The 17,555-nt window shown below is 47.6% G+C and overlaps 1 protein-coding gene across 1 annotated transcript; it reads left to right on the forward strand.

The window, feature by feature from the left end:
* The first annotated feature begins 1,013 nt into the window (after positions 1-1,013).
* On the forward strand, positions 1,014-16,137 carry NOTUM (notum, palmitoleoyl-protein carboxylesterase). Its single transcript, XM_036756661.1, has 11 exons — positions 1,014-1,801; positions 3,904-3,956; positions 4,145-4,240; positions 5,122-5,182; positions 5,354-5,412; positions 5,837-5,939; positions 7,289-7,480; positions 8,001-8,101; positions 10,541-10,688; positions 12,843-12,890; positions 13,034-16,137. The coding sequence occupies exons 1-11, from the start codon at positions 1,410-1,412 to the stop codon at positions 13,341-13,343; spliced, it is 1,563 nt and encodes a 520-aa protein (XP_036612556.1). The 5' UTR covers positions 1,014-1,409; the 3' UTR covers positions 13,344-16,137.
* The last annotated feature ends 1,418 nt before the right edge of the window (positions 16,138-17,555 follow it).

The following is a 17,555-nucleotide window of genomic DNA, read 5'->3' on the forward strand; positions in this document are numbered from 1 at the left end:
AGGGGTGACAGGAGACCGTCCCAGGAGCCGAATCCCGAATCCCGATAGGCAAATGGGGGCGGGGACGAGGGTTCGCAGCCCTGGGGAGCACCGCTCTAAGCGGAATCTTCAAGCCTAGAAGACCCACGAGCTAAGGCAGCGAACCACCCCCACCCTCCAGATGTTGCAGGCGCTTTGAACATGCCAGCGGCCCCAGGTGCTGCCCGCGCTGCGCTTGGGTAGGCTGGCAGAAGTGGGGAGGGGGCTGGGGGGAGAACAGAGGATTCCAGGGATGTCATTGTCCTGTTGCTCCAGGTGCGCTCTCCAGCTGTGCCCTCCCTCAACCTTTCAGGGACCGCTCTCCAAATTTGAGGTGAGAGGAATGAACTGGGATGCAGCCCCAGCGATCTCCAGTCTCCAAGCCTTGTCCCGCCCTGGGCGATGTTTTTTTACCGCCAGCTTTTAGCTGTTCCAGAGAGTGGAGGTGGAGGGGGGGGAGCTAATTTCCTTTCCGCAGGTGACTCCCCCCCCCAGTAAAAACAATCCCCTCCTTACTTCTCCCCCCGCCCCCCCGTGGGGGGGAGGAAGGGGCGGGGAAAGGGAAAGGCGCCTGGCTGGCTTTCCCTTAATGGGAGCCGCTGTGGCAGCGCTGGGAGCCACAGCCGCGCTGCCCCACACCAAGCCGGGGCCGGGAGCGCCTCCGGCGGTCACGGCGGGGTAATCCAGGCCCCCTCTGTCATGTTTGCGGTTTGGGAAGAAAAGACGATGCCTCCGCCTAGAAAAAAGCGAGATCACCGCCTCCCCCGCCACCCCCATCCCAGACACACACCCCCCACACCCCCGCCCCTGAGCTCCGTGAAGGCCGGGGAGGCGGTGGCTGTACATCTAACGCGTGGGCACCGGGACAGCCGCGGGCCCCGCAAACTACGCCCAGGCTCTGCCCCCGCCGCTCATTGGAGCGGGACCGAGCCAAAGCACCCAGACCCAGAACTGCCCTCCTCTAGACGCGGAGCGGGGAGCAGGGTGCGGGGAGAGAGTAAGCATCTGCCTGGGATAGCCTAGCCCAGCCCAGCCCAGCCCAACCCAGCCCAGCCCAAGTAGAGGCTACCCTGTGCTCAGGCACAGTTGGGGGCGAGGGGACCGGGCCCCGGGGCCACGGAGATCGCTTCGACGCCTAGCAGCCAGAGCAGCGTCCAGAGCCCACCGGCGACACGGTGGGGCAGAGTGGGTCTGGACACCCCGGGAAGGACAGTCTCTTCGGAAGAGCAGGGATCAGGCCGGAGCCCAGAGCCCAGTCCAGGGCAGTGGGACTACAGCCGGGGATCCACCGACCCTGCGGCGCCCCGGTTCGGATTTCAAAGTCCGCTGGGGCTCACCCGCTGATCCGCTTCCCCTGCAGGTGGCCCCGAAAAGACAGGACCAGCGCTGGCATGGGCCAAAGAGCGGTGCGAGTGCTGCTGCTTCTGGGCTTATTGCACTGGGGCCCCGGCAGCGAGGGAAGGAAAACCTGGAGACGGCGTGGTCAGCAGCAGCAGCAGCAGCAGCAGCAACAGCAGCAGCAGCCGCCTCCGTCTCAGCCCCAGCCCCAGCCCCAACCCCAGGCGCTTCCTGGCCGCGAGCTGGGCGAGGTAGCTGGGCAGCCAGTGGAGAGCTTCCCACTGGACTTCACGGCCGTGGAGGGCAACATGGACAGCTTCATGTCCCAGATCAAGAGCCTGGCGCAGTCCTTGTATCCCTGTTCCGCTCAAAAGCTGGATGAGGACTTGCGGCTTCACCTCCTGCTCAATACTTCGGTGACCTGTAATGACGGCAGCCCCGCCGGGTAAGTGACTCCAGAGCCTGAACCCTCTCTTTCTCTCTCCTCTTCCCTCACACCCTAGTCCCACGACCCTGATCTCTCCAGGGGCATTGGGTCTCGAGCGGTTGCACATTCGCCTCTCCCAAGTTTGCAGACCTCTCCCAACTCCTCTCCTTTCAGCAGCAGGTGGACGCCGTTTCAGCTTTCTCTCCCCTCTCAGTCTCAGCCTTCTCTCTTCCAAGGAAACTACGAGAGAACAGAAGCAGGATCTCGGCCCATCCCACACCGAAGTCTCTGCCCCCACTCCACCCCCCCCATACATTCTCCTCTTCCCTCCACCCACCCACCCCCCAATCCATTTTGTAGTAGCAGAAGACTTTGGTCTTCTTTTCCTTTAGAGACCCTGGAGTTTTTACCCCCAAGAAGGAGGGGGGAGAAAGTGAGGGGGAGCCCTCTCCCCTCTGCTCCTAAGTCCATCCCTTTTCCTGGAGAAGACTCCAGATAGAAAGACATCCTTCAGACTTTCTCCAGCTAATGATACTTAGGGAAAGACCCTAAACTTTAAAGCCTCAGAATCCGCTTCAGCGCAAGGAGCCCCGGATGTTAAAGTATCAGAAGGCTTGAATCTACTCATTCTCCTTTGTCTTCTCCAATACATGGCACCCCCAAAAAAAGATTAATGAGGGAAGAGAACTAATCACTCAGTTTCCCTGCAAGAACGTCAGATGCTTCACAGAAAGGGTTCCAAGATACCTTAGGAATAAGTTCAGGTCCCTTTCCATATGAAGAAATGAGAGCACTATAGAGAAGAAAGTCAGCCACAGGGGCACCCCCTTGTCTGAAGTCCACCTGGTTTGGCTAACAAATACCCAGAAAAAGAAGGGGACCCATTGATTGTACCCCCAGTGCCCAGCACCGTGTAAACTCTTGAGTTTGTTGAATTGGAGTCTGACACTGTGCAACTGACACTGGGGACATTATTTTCCCTCTAGGGTGAGAGAGCACGACTGTGTGTATTTGGGGGTGGGAGGGAGAGGAGAACAGAGGGAAACTAGGACAAGAATCCACAGCCAGAAAATGAGGTTCAAAGGTAAAGTAACTTGCTGAAGATTATGCAGCAAATGAGTGACAGCCATGATCAACAGCTGTTTACCAAATGTCTATCAACCCCATGAAGTGCACAGCCTTGGGTACTGGGGGTGAGGAGGAGACACTGTCACTGACCTGGCAGAGATCCCTGGCTGATGGGGGTAGGGGTGGAAGGGAAGAGAAAAGACTGGACATACACATGGCAACAGCATGGGACACAACAGAGGAGCAGCCATGAGGGAGAGGGTGGGGATGAGGTCAGTGAGCAAAGCGGAACCAGGATTCCCTACCCTAGTCCTCTTTCCTACTCTAATTCCCCTTCATTCTTTTCCACTCTATCTCCCCCGACTTTCCTTCTCTTGGGACTATGTTAGTCCTTCCTAACTATACCTCTGACTGACTGAGATACTCAAATCACTCTTCCCTTCTTCAGTTTTTACTCCAGGGTGGATGGAGGTTAATGCATGTGCGCCCCTTGCCTCCTTCCCCTAGTGACAATGCTGCGATGTGGAACACAACTTTTTAAAGTATTCTCAAATTTCCATCATGAGTGTAGGGCATGAAGAGCAAGGTATTATCATCTTTATTTTATAGCTAAAGAAACGGGGCCATAGAGGTCAAATGAATTGCCCAAGGTCACAGGTAGTTTGTTTCCGAGCTGGCATGGGAACAAAAGTTTTGGATTGCCTCTCCAGGGTTCTTTTCATTAGAACAGTAACACCCTTTTGTCTTCCCTCGACAACCCTTCCTTTGAGCTGGCTCGGCCCTCCGTGGGTGTAAGGAACCTGGACCTGCCCTAACTTCTTCCCTAAGACTAGCCCCAGGAGACTTATTTCTGTTCTTTCCAAATCCTTGCTCTTCCCAGAGTTTTTAAGCTTCAGCTTGGCTACAAGTTTACCTAGTTTCTTGCGCCCCCATGTGGCACAAGACTGCCCTGCCTTAGTGACAGGTGGAATAACCCTTTCTTACCTGGCATCCCAGAGTTGCAGAGGGGCAGGGAAAACCTAGTTGACTTGCCATCCCTATTTCTTTTACAGCTACTACCTCAAGGAGTCTAAGGGCAGCCGGCGCTGGTTGCTCTTTCTGGAAGGTGGGTCTTGGGGGTAGAGGCGGGGGTGGGGGTGAGAAGAAGGGGGTAGGAAAAGGGAGGAAGAAAAGACTCTAGGAACCGGGGAATCCAAAGAGGGTGAAGAATGAGAGTGAGGGAGGGTCCTGTTGAATGAGGGTCGGGTGGCTGGCCCAAACCACAGGGTATTGAATAAGTGTCTGATCTGGCAGGTGGCTGGTATTGCTTTAACCGGGAGAACTGTGATTCTCGCTATGACACCATGAGGCGCCTTATGAGCTCCAAAGACTGGCCCAGAACTCGCACAGGTCAGCAGTCACACACACCCCCTTTAATTTTGCATGGCTGTCTTTTCCGGCACCCTGTTTTTCATATGGCCTCTCCTTAATAGCCCTCATCTTCCCTCCCACCATTCTCCTTGGACCCCTACCCTGTTCTCCTTTTTCCCTATCCAAACCTCAGCTCCATTGTCTATCTCCCCTGCCTGGCCCTTCCCTCTCTTCTCTCCCTGAAGAAGGGTTGGTACTAAGTGACTTCCCACTGTCTAGCCTGACTCCCTGGCTTCTCTTTCACCTCTGTTGCTGACTTGCTATGATTCTATCAATTCTATCAATTTTTACAGTTGTGAAAAGGAAGCACCTTACATCGTGAGGTCTTTGCTCTAAAGAAATGAGAAGTACTCTCATCATTAACTTCTTTTTTTTTTTGGAGGGGGGAAGGCAGGGCAATTGGGGTTAAGTGACTTGCCCAAGGTCACACAGCTAGTAAGTGTGTCAAGTGTCTAAGGCCAGATTTGAACTCAGGTCCTCTTGATTCCAGGGCCAGTGCTCTACTCACTGCACCACCTAGCTGCCCCAACTTCTTAAACTATTCTGTCTAAAAGGGCTTCTCCTCAGATCCTCAGAGAAGCAATCCCTATCTGCAAAGCCCTTCTCTGTTACTCCTAACCTCCCATATTTCCTAAACTTTTTACAAGATTACCAAACACCCTTTGATAATGATAATGAAGCAAAGACACAAAGTGACTTGACTCTCTGTTTTCTCATCCTTACACAGTTAGTGTTTGTCTTAGGATGGAGGTACCACTTGTTCGAATACCTCACTATCCCCAGGGCCCAAGGTGACCTCTCCCTGTAGTGCCAATACATCTCCACACTCACTCTCACTGGTTTTCTCCCCTCCCATCTAGGTACTGGTATCCTCTCATCTCAACCAGAGGAGAATCCACACTGGTGGAATGCCAACATGGTGTAAGGGATAAGTATGAGGGATGAGGATTATTCCCTGGGGGAGATGGGATGGAGTCACAGCACTGAGAAATTTTTGATACATGCCCAACAGAAAAGCTTCCCAGGGAAGGTGTCAGTTTGGAATGGGGAAATACTGCTTTTTGCCAGTCTTACCAACTTTGTCTTTTGCAGCTTTATCCCCTATTGTTCCAGTGATGTCTGGAGTGGAGCCTCCTCCAAATCTGAAACCAGTGAGTTCTCTTCCCCTTCTTCTGTCCCTTTCCTTCTCTCCTTTTTTTTCTCCTTCCTTACCTTCGTGGTCATAGGGGGACCCATGGTTATTCTAAACCAGCCCTGATTCCCCTAGTCTTAAATCCCTTCAATATCTCCCTGGGTATTTGTCCCTAGTACCATCTTCCCCTTTTAGGCAAGGGGCTCATCAGAGGCCCTGAATTTTGTGGGGCACAGTTCTCCTTACTGAATAGACATGGTTTCATCTTTAAGATATGGGAATCCTAGTCTGGCCTTGCCCACCAGACTGGAAATTCCCAGAGAAAACAGTTTTCCAAGTGAGGGATAGCCTAACTTTAATGAATGAAGCCCAGACCTCATTCTCTCCTTGCCCAATAAACAAAAATGCTTTCCTAAAGCAGAGATACTTCCTTTGATTTACAGATGAATATGCTTTCATGGGGGCCCTTATTATCCAGGAGGTGGTTCGAGAACTCCTGGGCAAAGGGTTGACCAGTGCCAAGGTACTGCTGCTGGCTGGAAGCAGGTGAGTACCAGGGAGAGGAACATGAGGCTAACACAGTGGAGGGGACAGAATATATGACCATCCCAGGCATCGCATTCAACTGGGGCAGGGAAGATGGGGTAGAGAACAAAGGATTGAGATAAAGGTAAGGGGAAGGACTCTGTTTGGCCGAAATTCAAATATTTTGCTTTGCAGGACTATTATTTTTTTTTGAAAGGTACCTGTTCCATTTATTATATTTGTTACTACCATTCTTTTGATGCCATCCCAATAAAAGCCCCTGTTTTGAGTTATTTGGGCCAACTGGCTAACTATTCTAGGTGAGCGTACCAGTTGGGGTTAGCGACCTATAGTTTTGGGTTTGCGGAGCTACAGTGAACCACAGTTTGTGAACTCTAGTTTTAGGAGTATGTGCTCCCTTGAAAATGGTGAGGGCTTGCTCCTGGCACTTGAGATTTTCCCAGGACTTTAGAGATCACCCAATTCAACTCCCTGATTTTGCAAATGAGAAAAGGGGCCCAGAAGAAGGGATACTGGTGGTGGCTGAGAGCTAAGACTAGAATCCAGGTCTCCCCATTCCCAGGATGGTCCTCCTTCCACTGTCCCATGCTGCCTTACTTCAGAGAAGAATTGTAATACTAAACATGAATACCCTCTGCAAGAGTATGGGATGGAAGTAACGAAGAGAGAGAGAGAGAGATCATAAAATCATTGCAGTTAGAGTTGTCTATTCCTTTTATTTTTTAAAAAATTAATTTTGTGGATACATTTGTTGTTGGGTTGTGGTTTTTGTTTTGTTTTTGTATTTGTATTCTCAATGCTTAGTGCAGTGCCTCGCATGTCATAGTAGACATTTAATAAATGCTTGTTGGCCAACTGATTTTTTTACTTTACCAGAATTTCTCCCAGGATCCCTTCCCCCTCCCCCCCATCCAAGAGCCATCTCATGTAACACTGTTTTTAAAAGAAAAAGAAGAGAAAAAAATCAGGAAAACTGATGAATACGTCTTAAAAGTCTGAAAATGTGTCCACATCTATGGCTCTCTTACCTCTGCAAAGGAATGGGGCGGTGACCTCTTCTTATATCTCTTCTTGGAGACATTTATCCAATCCTATCATTTTACAGAGAGAGACAGGCTCAGTGATGGAAAGTGATGTGTCCCAATTCACATGGGTAGTTAGTAGCAGATCCACTCAGGATTCAATTCTAGGACCATCGTTGCCAAATTCAGGGCCCTTTCCAGTGGCTCTCTTAAAATAAATGGCATCAAACTATGCAATGACCCCAGAGCTAAATGACCTTTCTAGAAATGATCCTGCTTACATGTTTGGCTTTATACCTACCCATGTGTCTTTTCCCTCACTCACAGTGCTGGGGGCACTGGGGTTCTTCTGAATGTGGACCGGGTTGCAGAGCAGTTAGAAGAGTTGGGCTATTCAGCCATCCAAGTTCGGGGCCTGGCTGACTCTGGGTGGTTCCTGGACAACAGGCAGTACCGCCGAACAGACTGCATTGACACCATCACCTGTGCACCCACTGAAGCCATCCGACGAGGGATCAGGTGACAGCCTCCACTGCCCTCCTTCACCTCCCCTCCCCAAGTTATTGACACCCTGCTTCAGGTGCCCAGACCCCTTCCCCTTCCTTAGATTCAGACATTACTGCCTTTTGATCCCCTGTTCCCCAATACCGAGGACCCACCTAGCCCATAGTGCAGCTGGGGCTTGAAGGATGATACCCCAAGCCAGGGCTAGGAGTTGGGAATGCCTTGCATTTCCAGTCTAGATCAGGGATGAGAGCCTAGAGGGAGACTGTTAGCAGTACTAAAGGCTGAATCAGGTACAAATTCCAACGGTTGAGTTCTTTGGGTTTGGGAGAGTACCAGTGATGGGAGGTGAGTGCCCATGGAATGGCAGATCTATCACTTCCAGTCATAGTGGCATGAGTCCAGGTGGGCAGAGTTGACTAGAGGGAAAAGTACCTGTCACCCCATGTGGGATCCTCCTTCCCCCATCCCACAGTTGAGGTATTGGAAGAGGTTGTCAAGAGCTGGCCTGATTCCAAAGCTCCTGGCCTTCCAGGTACTGGAACGGGGTCGTCCCCGAGCGCTGCCGGCTACAGTTCAAGGAAGGCGAGGAGTGGAACTGCTTCTTCGGATACAAAATCTACCCTACCCTGCGCTGTGAGTGGGGGTGGGAGCTTGGGGCTTAGGAGGAGGCATGATTGCAAAAGACGCCAAAATCCCCATTTTCTCCCCTTGAAAATTCAGAGTAGAAGTAAGCAGTTGAGAAATCGAGTCCTGGGAATGTGAAGTGGGGTTCATAGTCAGCACAGAATCAGTACTCACTGTGGGCATTGTCTAAGGGATACAGAGGAAGGAAAAGACTTGGTCCCTATACTCAGGGAGCTGACAGCCTAGGTTTTGTTTTGTTTTATTTCTTTGGTGCATGAGGATTGTTTTGTTTTGTCTTATTTTAATCTGGACCTGTAATTTCCTCGGTGTAGAAGGAATGCCCAGAGTGAAAACTCCCTCCATCGAGGTACCTAGGCAATTCATCTATAACATCTATAACTGTAACTCATCTATAACATCTATAACTTATCGAAAAGGTTAAATGACTTACCTTTGGCCACACAGAAAGTATATGCCAGGGACAGAACTTGAACCCAGGTCTTCCTAATTATTATAACACTAGTCTTCTACCCACTGGGACATACTCTTTGTGTGTGTGGAGGTAATCGGGGTTAAGTGACTTGCCCAGGGTCACACAGCTAATAAACATCTGAGGCAGGGTTTCAACTTGGGTCCTGCTGACTCCAGGGCCAGTCCACTAGCTGCCCCCACACTAATTTTTTATCCTTTTTTTTAATGGGACATGTGATTTGATTGCTGTAGGGAGCTCCAAATGAGGAACCCAATAGAGATCTGTACCTTCTCCAATTTATAGCCTTAGAAAGTTTATTATAATTGTTTTTTTTTCATCACTATCAATAACTGACATAGACATAGTACTTTAAAGTTTGTAAAGCCCTTTTGTATACATTATCATTTGAAGTTCACTATCCCCCTGCAAGGTCAGTACTATAGGCATTAGGGTCCCCATTTCTCTCTTAAGGAAGTTAAGGCTCAGAGGATTTGTCCACTGCCCAGGGTCACATGGCCAAGAATTAGCTGAGATAGGATGTGAACTATTTGGTTGAGGAGGCCAATATGCCTCAAAGGAGTTCATGCATATCTACAAAGGAGAAGTTGCTAGCACTTGGAGCTGTCCATCAGCCCCCTGTGGATGGAGGTGTTTAAGCAGGGGCTGAATGCCAGCTACTCAGGATGTCTTAGGAGGAATTAGAGCTTAAGGCTCAAATGAGATACTAGGTGTGAAGCCCTTTGCAAACCTTGAAGTACTATATAAATGCCAGTTATTGTTATTAATATTAATTGGCTAGCAGCCTGGTGGTGACTTTATTCCCTGAGCCTTCTACTGCACTTGGGCTGAGCACAAGCAACACAGTCCCTGATTTGTAGTGATTACGTATTCGAGACTCACACTGAAAATTTAACAATCGGCTCCAATAAGCCAGTTAGAGCTGACTCCAATACCCCCATGGTATTAAGCCACTCATTCTTTTCCCCCCCCTTTTTTTATTTAATATATTTAGTTTTGAGCATTGATTTTGAGTTTGAGTTACAAATTTTCTCCCCATTTCTACCCTCCCCCCCACTCCAAGATGGCATATATTCTGGTTGCCCTGTTCCCCAGTCAGCCCTTCCTTCTGTCACCCCACTCCCCTCCTATCCCCTTTTCCCTTCCTTTCTTGTAGGGCAAGATAAATTTCTACACCCCATTGCCTGTGTATCTTATTTTCTAGTTGTATGCAAAAACTTTTTTTTTTGTTTTTGAACATCTGTTTTTAAAACTTTGAGTTCCAAATTCTCTCCCCTTAAGCCACTCATTCTTTAAGTTTCCTTTCAGAGCTAATATCGTGTGTGTGTGTGTGTGTGTGTGTGTGTGTGTGTGTGTGTGTGTGTGTAAGAGAGGTGTTGTGGTAGAATGGAAAGAACTCTTGAATTTAGAGTCCCAAGCCTGGGTTTTAAGTCTCAGTTCTACCACTTACCTAGTTGTGTGACCTCTTTGCCTCTATTTCCACATCTGTCAAATAAAGAGAATGCATTAGATCAGATATGATCTAGTTCAGATTTTCTATGCTGCTAAGGTTCTGTAGCCTAAAACAAGGGAAAATTGGGTTTGTGTACATAAATGGGGAGGGGGGGGATGCAGGACAAAGAAGCAATCAAAATGGAGTAAACTTCCTGAGCAGATGAGTCTTCACAGTCAGACGTGAAGCAAGGAGAGGATGCACCTTTTCTGAAAGAAGTTGGGAAGACCTTCCAAAAGAAGGGTATGGAGCAGGAGCACGGTCTCAAAGGTGGGAATAATTTGAGTTGTAGGCAGAGGACAATGAGAACTTCCCACCACTAATACTAGGGTAGGAGAAGGTTAGTAGGGGATAAGGGGGGAATACCTGGAGTTACCCCTGAGAAAAGCAGGAGGGTATCTAGGAGGGGGGCACAGGGGGGGATAGACTGTACTCTGAGCCAGTATATGTCCCTGCCTTGTCCTAGGCCCTGTGTTCGTGGTACAGTGGCTCTTCGATGAAGCCCAATTGACTGTGGACAACGTGCATCTGACCGGGCAGCCTGTTCAGGAAGGGCAATGGCTCTACATCCAGAACCTTGGCCGGGAACTTCGGAATACACTCAAAGATGTGTCGTAAGTGTCTTCAGCATAGGGGGAGGACACACATGGAAGGGGCAGGGCCTGGAAGGACATAGGGGTGGCTGACCCTAGTCTCCTAGACACCATGCCCAGATCATCCACCATTGAATTCCTAAGTAGTCAAGCAGAGGAAGCAGGAATCTTCAGGGATGTTAAATATTTGCCCTAAATTGAGACAGAGTGGTGGTGGCAGGTGTTCTGTGCTGAGTACCCTGGTTAGGAAAGTCTCTCGAATCATTCTCTCTCAATCATCTGGATGGATGAAGTGCTAGACTTGGAGTCAGGAAAGACCTGAGGTTAAATCTAGCCTCAGCTGTTTCTTAGCTGTAGGACCCTGGGTAAATCACTTAACCTCTGTTTGCCTCAGTTTCCTCAACTGTAAAATGGGGGTTTTAATAGCAACAGAGTTGTCAAGAAGATCAAATGAGATTCTGTATTATTCAGTCATTTTCGGTCATGTTTGACTCTTTGGATGCCACTTGGGGGTTTGGGGTTGGGGTTTTTTTTTTGGGCAGAGATACTGGAGTGGTTTGCCATTTCCTTCTTCAGCTCATTTTACAGTTGAGGAAACTGAAGCAAACAGGGCTAAGTGACTTGCCCAAGGTCACACAGTGACACAGACACACAGTATCTGGGGTCAAATTTGAACTCAGGAAAAGGCCCACAACTCTATACACTATGGTGTCCCCTAGCTGCCCCAACAACATTTGAACCTCCCAGGATTCTGAAGACCAAATGAGGTGATATTCGTAAAAACTCTTGGCACAGTTCTTGGCACATAGTAAGCACTATATCATGTGTTCCCGATTCAATTCAACAAGTTCAACAGAGATTTATTAAGTACCTATTGCATATAAGGCACTGTGTTGGAAAACAGACAAAAACCAAACAATTTCTGTCCTCAAGTAGCCTACAACCTTTTAGATTATGTGAGAACTCAAAGCAAATGAAGTGAGAAGATATGAAACTAGTACTTAGTGAGTGCCTACAGAAGGGCTGAGCGAGGTCCAGAGTAAAGGAATGTGGTTAGGCAGGGTAAGTCAGAGAAGGCCTTCAGGAGGAAATGGATCTTGAACAGAAATTCGAAGGTGGTAAAGAACACTGGATTAGGGAAAGAAGGCGAGGAAGGGTATGCCTATTGTGGGGAATAACATGTGCAAAAGCATCGATGTAAGAAAACAAAATTCATCTGTGGAGGCCAGTAAGCAGATTCATATGAATGAAAGGAAATAAGAATTTATTAAGTGCCTACTATGTGCCAGGCATTGTGCTAAATGCTTTTTTGGAGGCAATCTGGGTTAAGTGACTTGCCCAGGGTCACACAGGTAATACAGATCTGAGGCTGGATTTGAACTTGAGGCCAATGCTCTGTCCACTGTGCCACTCAGCCGCCCCATTGTGCTAAGCATTTTACAAATATTCCCTCATTTGATTCTCAAAAAATCCCTAGGAGGGTTGCTATTACTATCCCTGTTTTACAGTTGGGGTAACTGAGGCAGACTTGCTCAGGATCACACAGATAGTAAGTGTCTGAGACTGGTTTTGAACTTAGCTCCTCTTGACTCTAAGGCCCAGTACTCTATCAGTTGCACCACCTAGTAGCCTCTAACCAGTGGTGGGATTCAAATGAATTAACAACCGGACTGAGCCAAGGCGCCGCCACCGCCGATGACATGGTGGGTGCAGGCCCCGCCCCCGCTAACAACCCTTAACTCAGCCTAAAATTAGGTACTGGTTCTACTGAGCCCATGCCAAGTGGCTGAATCCCCCCACTGCCTCTAACTGGAAAAAAAGATCTATGTAGAAAAGCAACAGAAAATGAAGTTGGTAACAGTGTGGTGGAACATAAAGCATGCTGGGTTCGGAGTCCGAGTACCCAAGTGTGAAATGAAGCCAGTCATTCTACCTCTCTTTCCCTGTCTGTAAAATGAGGGCATTGGACTAGGTTACCTCCAAAGTGGACCTTCCAGCCCTAAGTCTATGATTCTACATGTAGGGGGCAAAGAGCTGGTGGAAGGGCTTGAGAGGCAGGCAGAAGAACTTGGATGACAGAATGGACATCTGGGTACATTGTAGGGAGAAGGGGGTTGAAGTCGGCACCAGTGGGTGACCGATAATCACTGATCATATCTCTCTTCCCCAACACAGGGCTAGCTTTGCCCCTGCCTGCCTGTCCCATGAGATCATCATCCGAAAGTAAGTGTCTCAGTGCAATAATTCAGTTCAGTTCTACCTACTGTATGTGAGGGCTTAAACCGTACGTTTCTCTCTGCCTCTTCTCCTCACCCAGCTTTCTTCCACCCCCTCCCCCACTTACCTGTATGCCTCAATCTTTGCAGCCACTGGACAGACATTCAGGTGAAGGGTACCTCACTGCCTCGAGCGCTCCACTGCTGGGACCGAAGTCTTCATGAGAGCAACAAAAATGGCAAAGCACCCCCTCTGAAGGGCTGTCCCGTCCACCTCATTGACAACTGCCCCTGGCCCCACTGTAACCCCTCCTGTCCCACCATCCGAGACCAGTTCACAGGACAAGAGATGAACATAATCCAGTTCCTCATGCACATGGGCTTCGATGTACAGAAAATGGCCCAGCAGCAGGGGTTAGAGCCCAGCAAGCTGTTGGGGATGCTTAGCAGTGGGAGCTAAATGAAGTCAGGAAGTGGAAATGACTCATGGCCAGCACAGGAGAGGGTGACCCCCTGCAGACCCTTTGCCTCCCTCCTTTCTTCCACCTCACTTCACACCATGAGGCTCACATTCTTGCTCTGTGCCTGATGCCCCACATGTGTCCCACTGGGGCCAACAGAGCCCTAAGCCACCTCTCCCCCCTCCTGGAGACACTTGGAATCACAGAATGTTCAGAGTTGGAAGGGTCCTCAGTGGCCAGTCTAACCCATGCCCCCCAAAAGAATTCTCTCTACAACATGCTCAATATGGGTCATCCAGCCTACTCCAAGACCTCCAACAGGGGTAGGAAGGGAACCTATCCCCTCCTGAGGCTTCCCATTTCACTTTTAGATAACTTTGTTAGGAAATTTTTTTTTCCTGATGTTGTCTAAATTTGTCTGTTTGTAACTTCTTCCCATTGCTTCTGTTTCTGCCCACTGAAGCCAGGCAGAATACATCTAATCCATCTTCCATATGACAGCCCTTCAGATACTTGAAGCTGTCATGTGTTTCCTCCATCCCCAACCCCACCGCAAGTCTTCTTTTCTCCGGGTGAAATATTCCCAGGACCTTCAACTAATCCTGGTCCTCTTACCATCTTGGCTACCCTTCTCTGGATGTTATCCAGTCCATCCTGAATGATGTCACCGAGCATTGAACACAATCCCCGAGAGGGTCTGACAGGGGCAGAGCATACAGGCTCACTCCCCTCCTTATGCCTTATTCCTCTCAGTGTAGGCCACGATTTTATCAGTTTTGTTGTCTGCCATCTCATACTGCCAACTCATCTTGAGCTGGCAGTCCAACAGAACCTCCAGGTCTTTCTCCAACATACTGTTGTCTAACAATGCCCTTTGCCCCATCCTGTCCTTGGGAAGTTGACTTCTTGAGCTGAAAGGTGAGTCTTTACATTTATCTCTGTTGAATTTAATCTTATTGGATTCCGCCCAATTGGTTTCTGTCTAGCCTATCTTTTTGGGTCCTGCCTGTCATTTAGAGTGCTGTCTTTAAATTCCTGCTTTGTGTCACCTAAAAATTTGATAAGTATAACTTTGTCCTAGTCATCAGTAAAAATGTTTAATTGGACGAGGCCAAGAACCGATCCCTAGGGTACTTCCCTGGATGTCTCCTTCTAAATTTTGTCTTTGAACTATGAAGGGCCACTCTTTGAATTTGGCCACTCAATTCTGCATCCGTTTAATTGTATTGTTACCTAACTCACATCTCTCCAACTTTTCCACAAGAAAAGCATGGGATATTTCATCAAATACTTGACTAAAATCTAGGTAAATCATATCCGTAGCATTCTAATTTGCTGTTCCAGTAACTGTGTCAAAAAAAAAAGGAAGTAACATTTGTTTGGCGTGACCTGTTCTTGACGAAGCCATGCTGGCTTTTTGTGATTGCTGTCCCTTTTTCCAGGTATTCACTGATCATTCCTTTAATGATTTATTTTGTAGTTTCCCCAGGAATTGAAGTCACACTTACTGGCCTATAGTCTGCAGACTGTTCTCTTCCCTTTTTTTTTTTTTTGAAGATTGCAATAACAGTTGCCCTTCCTTGGACCTATGACACCTCTCCCTTTTTCCATGGTCTTTCAAATACTGTTGACAATGGTTCTGCCATCACTGGCACTCCCTTCAGGACCCAAAGATGGAGTCCATTTTGGCGACAGGACTTCAATTGATCAAGGACTCTAGGCATTTTCTTACTATCTCCTTATTCCTCTTGGACATCAACTCTCTGTTAGTCATTTTTACTCTGTTATTATCAGTTCAGAGTTCATTCTCTTTGCCAGAGAACATAGAAAATTGGAATTAGAGAGTCCTACTTTCTGTTGTAAGTTATTTTTATTTCATCCACCCACCCACACCCCAAGAAGCAATCCTGGATCCTATTTAATCTTCCTTTTCCTAATATGGTTTTTAAAAACTGTACTATTTTTTTGGTCATCTTTCACTTTCCTAGCTAGCCTCAGCCCATTTGTGAGCCTTAGCACTCCTGACACCATATTTATGGAACGGTGTCATGTAATCTCAGTTGGCTGGTGAGTTCACACTATATCCACGTTGCTCTCTTTGGACATCTGTTTTTATTCATTAGAATTGTTTCCCTTGGTGACTTTCGTCACCAAGAAATTCTTGAGAGTATCTCATCCCTCCTGAGCAGATTTCCTCTATAGAATTTTAGTCTACGGGATCCTACACAGCCTTTTCTCTGAGCGCTTTGAACTCTGTTATTCAGAAATCTAGGGTACATGTCAGACCCTACTTGGCTTTCCTCTTTTTCTATATCAAAAATTCTAGGAGGGAATAGTCATTTTCCTTATATTGTTCCCATCATTTCCACTTGCCTTCCTCCTCCCTTCCCTGGCTGAGCTCTCTGGTCTCAACTCTTCCTCCCATTGCTTCCAATGTAGTCTGGCCAGAGCCTGGCTGCCCATCAAATGAAGCAACATCCTCATGACCCCCTCCTGGCTCTGCCCCTGTCACCAACATGGACTCCCCTATTATCCTTTCCTAACCTTTCTTCCCAGAGCCTTTGGTCCATGGGGTAGAGCCTAAAGCACTGGATTCCTCAACTCCACCAGAAGTCCCATCTCAGTCCCTTTCCATCCTCACCTCCCAGGCCTTTTCACACCCTTTTGTATTATTTTATAAAGTGACTTTTTATTACTTTAATTTTTTAAAAAAGGAAATAAGCAAGAATATAAGATGAATGATATTGTTTTGTAACATATTTTTTTTAAATAATAAAAAACCAAAGAACCTCACCCTACCGATGTATTTATTTGAAAGTGCAGCTTTGTTTCCCACTGGTTTTCCCCTTAAGAGATGATAGCAAAGAGGATCTTGACACTCTTCCTAAAGCCTGGCTTGGAAAGCCTAAGATTAGAGGATCATCTCTTAATAGGTTTATGACATCTTTGGTACCCAGTCATTGGACCAGCATTCACCTCAGGTGAAACTCTCTTGCTTTCAAACCCCCGCCCCCCTTTTTTTCTTGTGGGAAGCTCTATTTTGTCGAGTTTCAGATAATGCTTACTCTGTTACTTTAACCGAACAGATATTTATTATGCATCTACTCTGTGCAAAATATCGTCCTAGGTTCTGTGGATACAAAGTTGAAATAGAACAGAGCCGATGTATGCTAATAACTGTCAGAAAATGACTAGATTCTTTGGAGAAGTTAAAGTGGACTGAAATATTCAAGGAGGGTGGTTCACTTCTGACTGGGGAGATTAGAGGATGTTTCATGGAGGAGGCATCACCCAGGTTGGACTTTAAAAGATGATAAGAGTATTAATGAACAAAGATGGGTATATGTGGTAGTAGGAACATTTTTCCAGATATGTTCAGTGTGAACAAAAGCATGGGAGTGATGGAGGGTAGAGTGATACAGGATGAAAGCTATTAGTCCAATTTGGTTAGAAGCATACTATAGAGGGCTTTGAATGTCAGGGTGTAATAGCAATTTAGATTTGAAGATCTTTCCCACCCATTAGTAGGCCATGTGACCTGCTTACATGACAGGAAGCCGAAGTCACATGTGGCGGGAGGAGCTTACTGACAGGAAAAGGAAGTTGTGTCACAGGTAATACTGAGAGAGAGCAGTTATGGCTGTTAATGGGCATCATGATAGTTTGGGCTGAGGTAAAGAAAGTCGACCTGTGATAGCTGTACTGTGAATTTTGTGGAAAGACCCCAGCAGGGGGTCAGAGAGGTTTTGGGTTGGTGAGGCTCTATGTTTTAATATTGTGTTTTAAGTTCCTTGCTGTTATGATAAAGTGGGCTCACTGGCTGTGGGAGTAGATTGCCGGGTTATGGAATATGGTCCTCTGGTATCTGAATAAATGTTTTACTTCTTCTACCTTCCGTATGGACAGTCTTTCATACTTTGTGAGACAGAACTACATAGGCATATTCACAATTGTTGCTGATGTTGTGTTTATTGCCTTGCCTCCTATACAGGGTAAAGAACTTGTATTTTAGTCTATGGGGAGCTACTAAAGGATTTGGGCAGGGGAGTGATGTGATCAGACCTATATATTGGAAGGATTACTTTGGCAGCTGTGTGAAGTATGAATTGGAGAGGGGAGAAATTAGAGTCAGGGAGGTTAGTTAGGAGAGTGTTTTAATAGTGAGAAGGGAGAGCCCCAAGTAGTGGTGACAATGGAACTGGAAAGCAAGA

The sequence above is a fragment of the Trichosurus vulpecula genome, chromosome 4 (genome assembly GCF_011100635.1).
Source record: "Trichosurus vulpecula isolate mTriVul1 chromosome 4, mTriVul1.pri, whole genome shotgun sequence".
NCBI lineage: Eukaryota > Metazoa > Chordata > Mammalia > Diprotodontia > Phalangeridae > Trichosurus > Trichosurus vulpecula.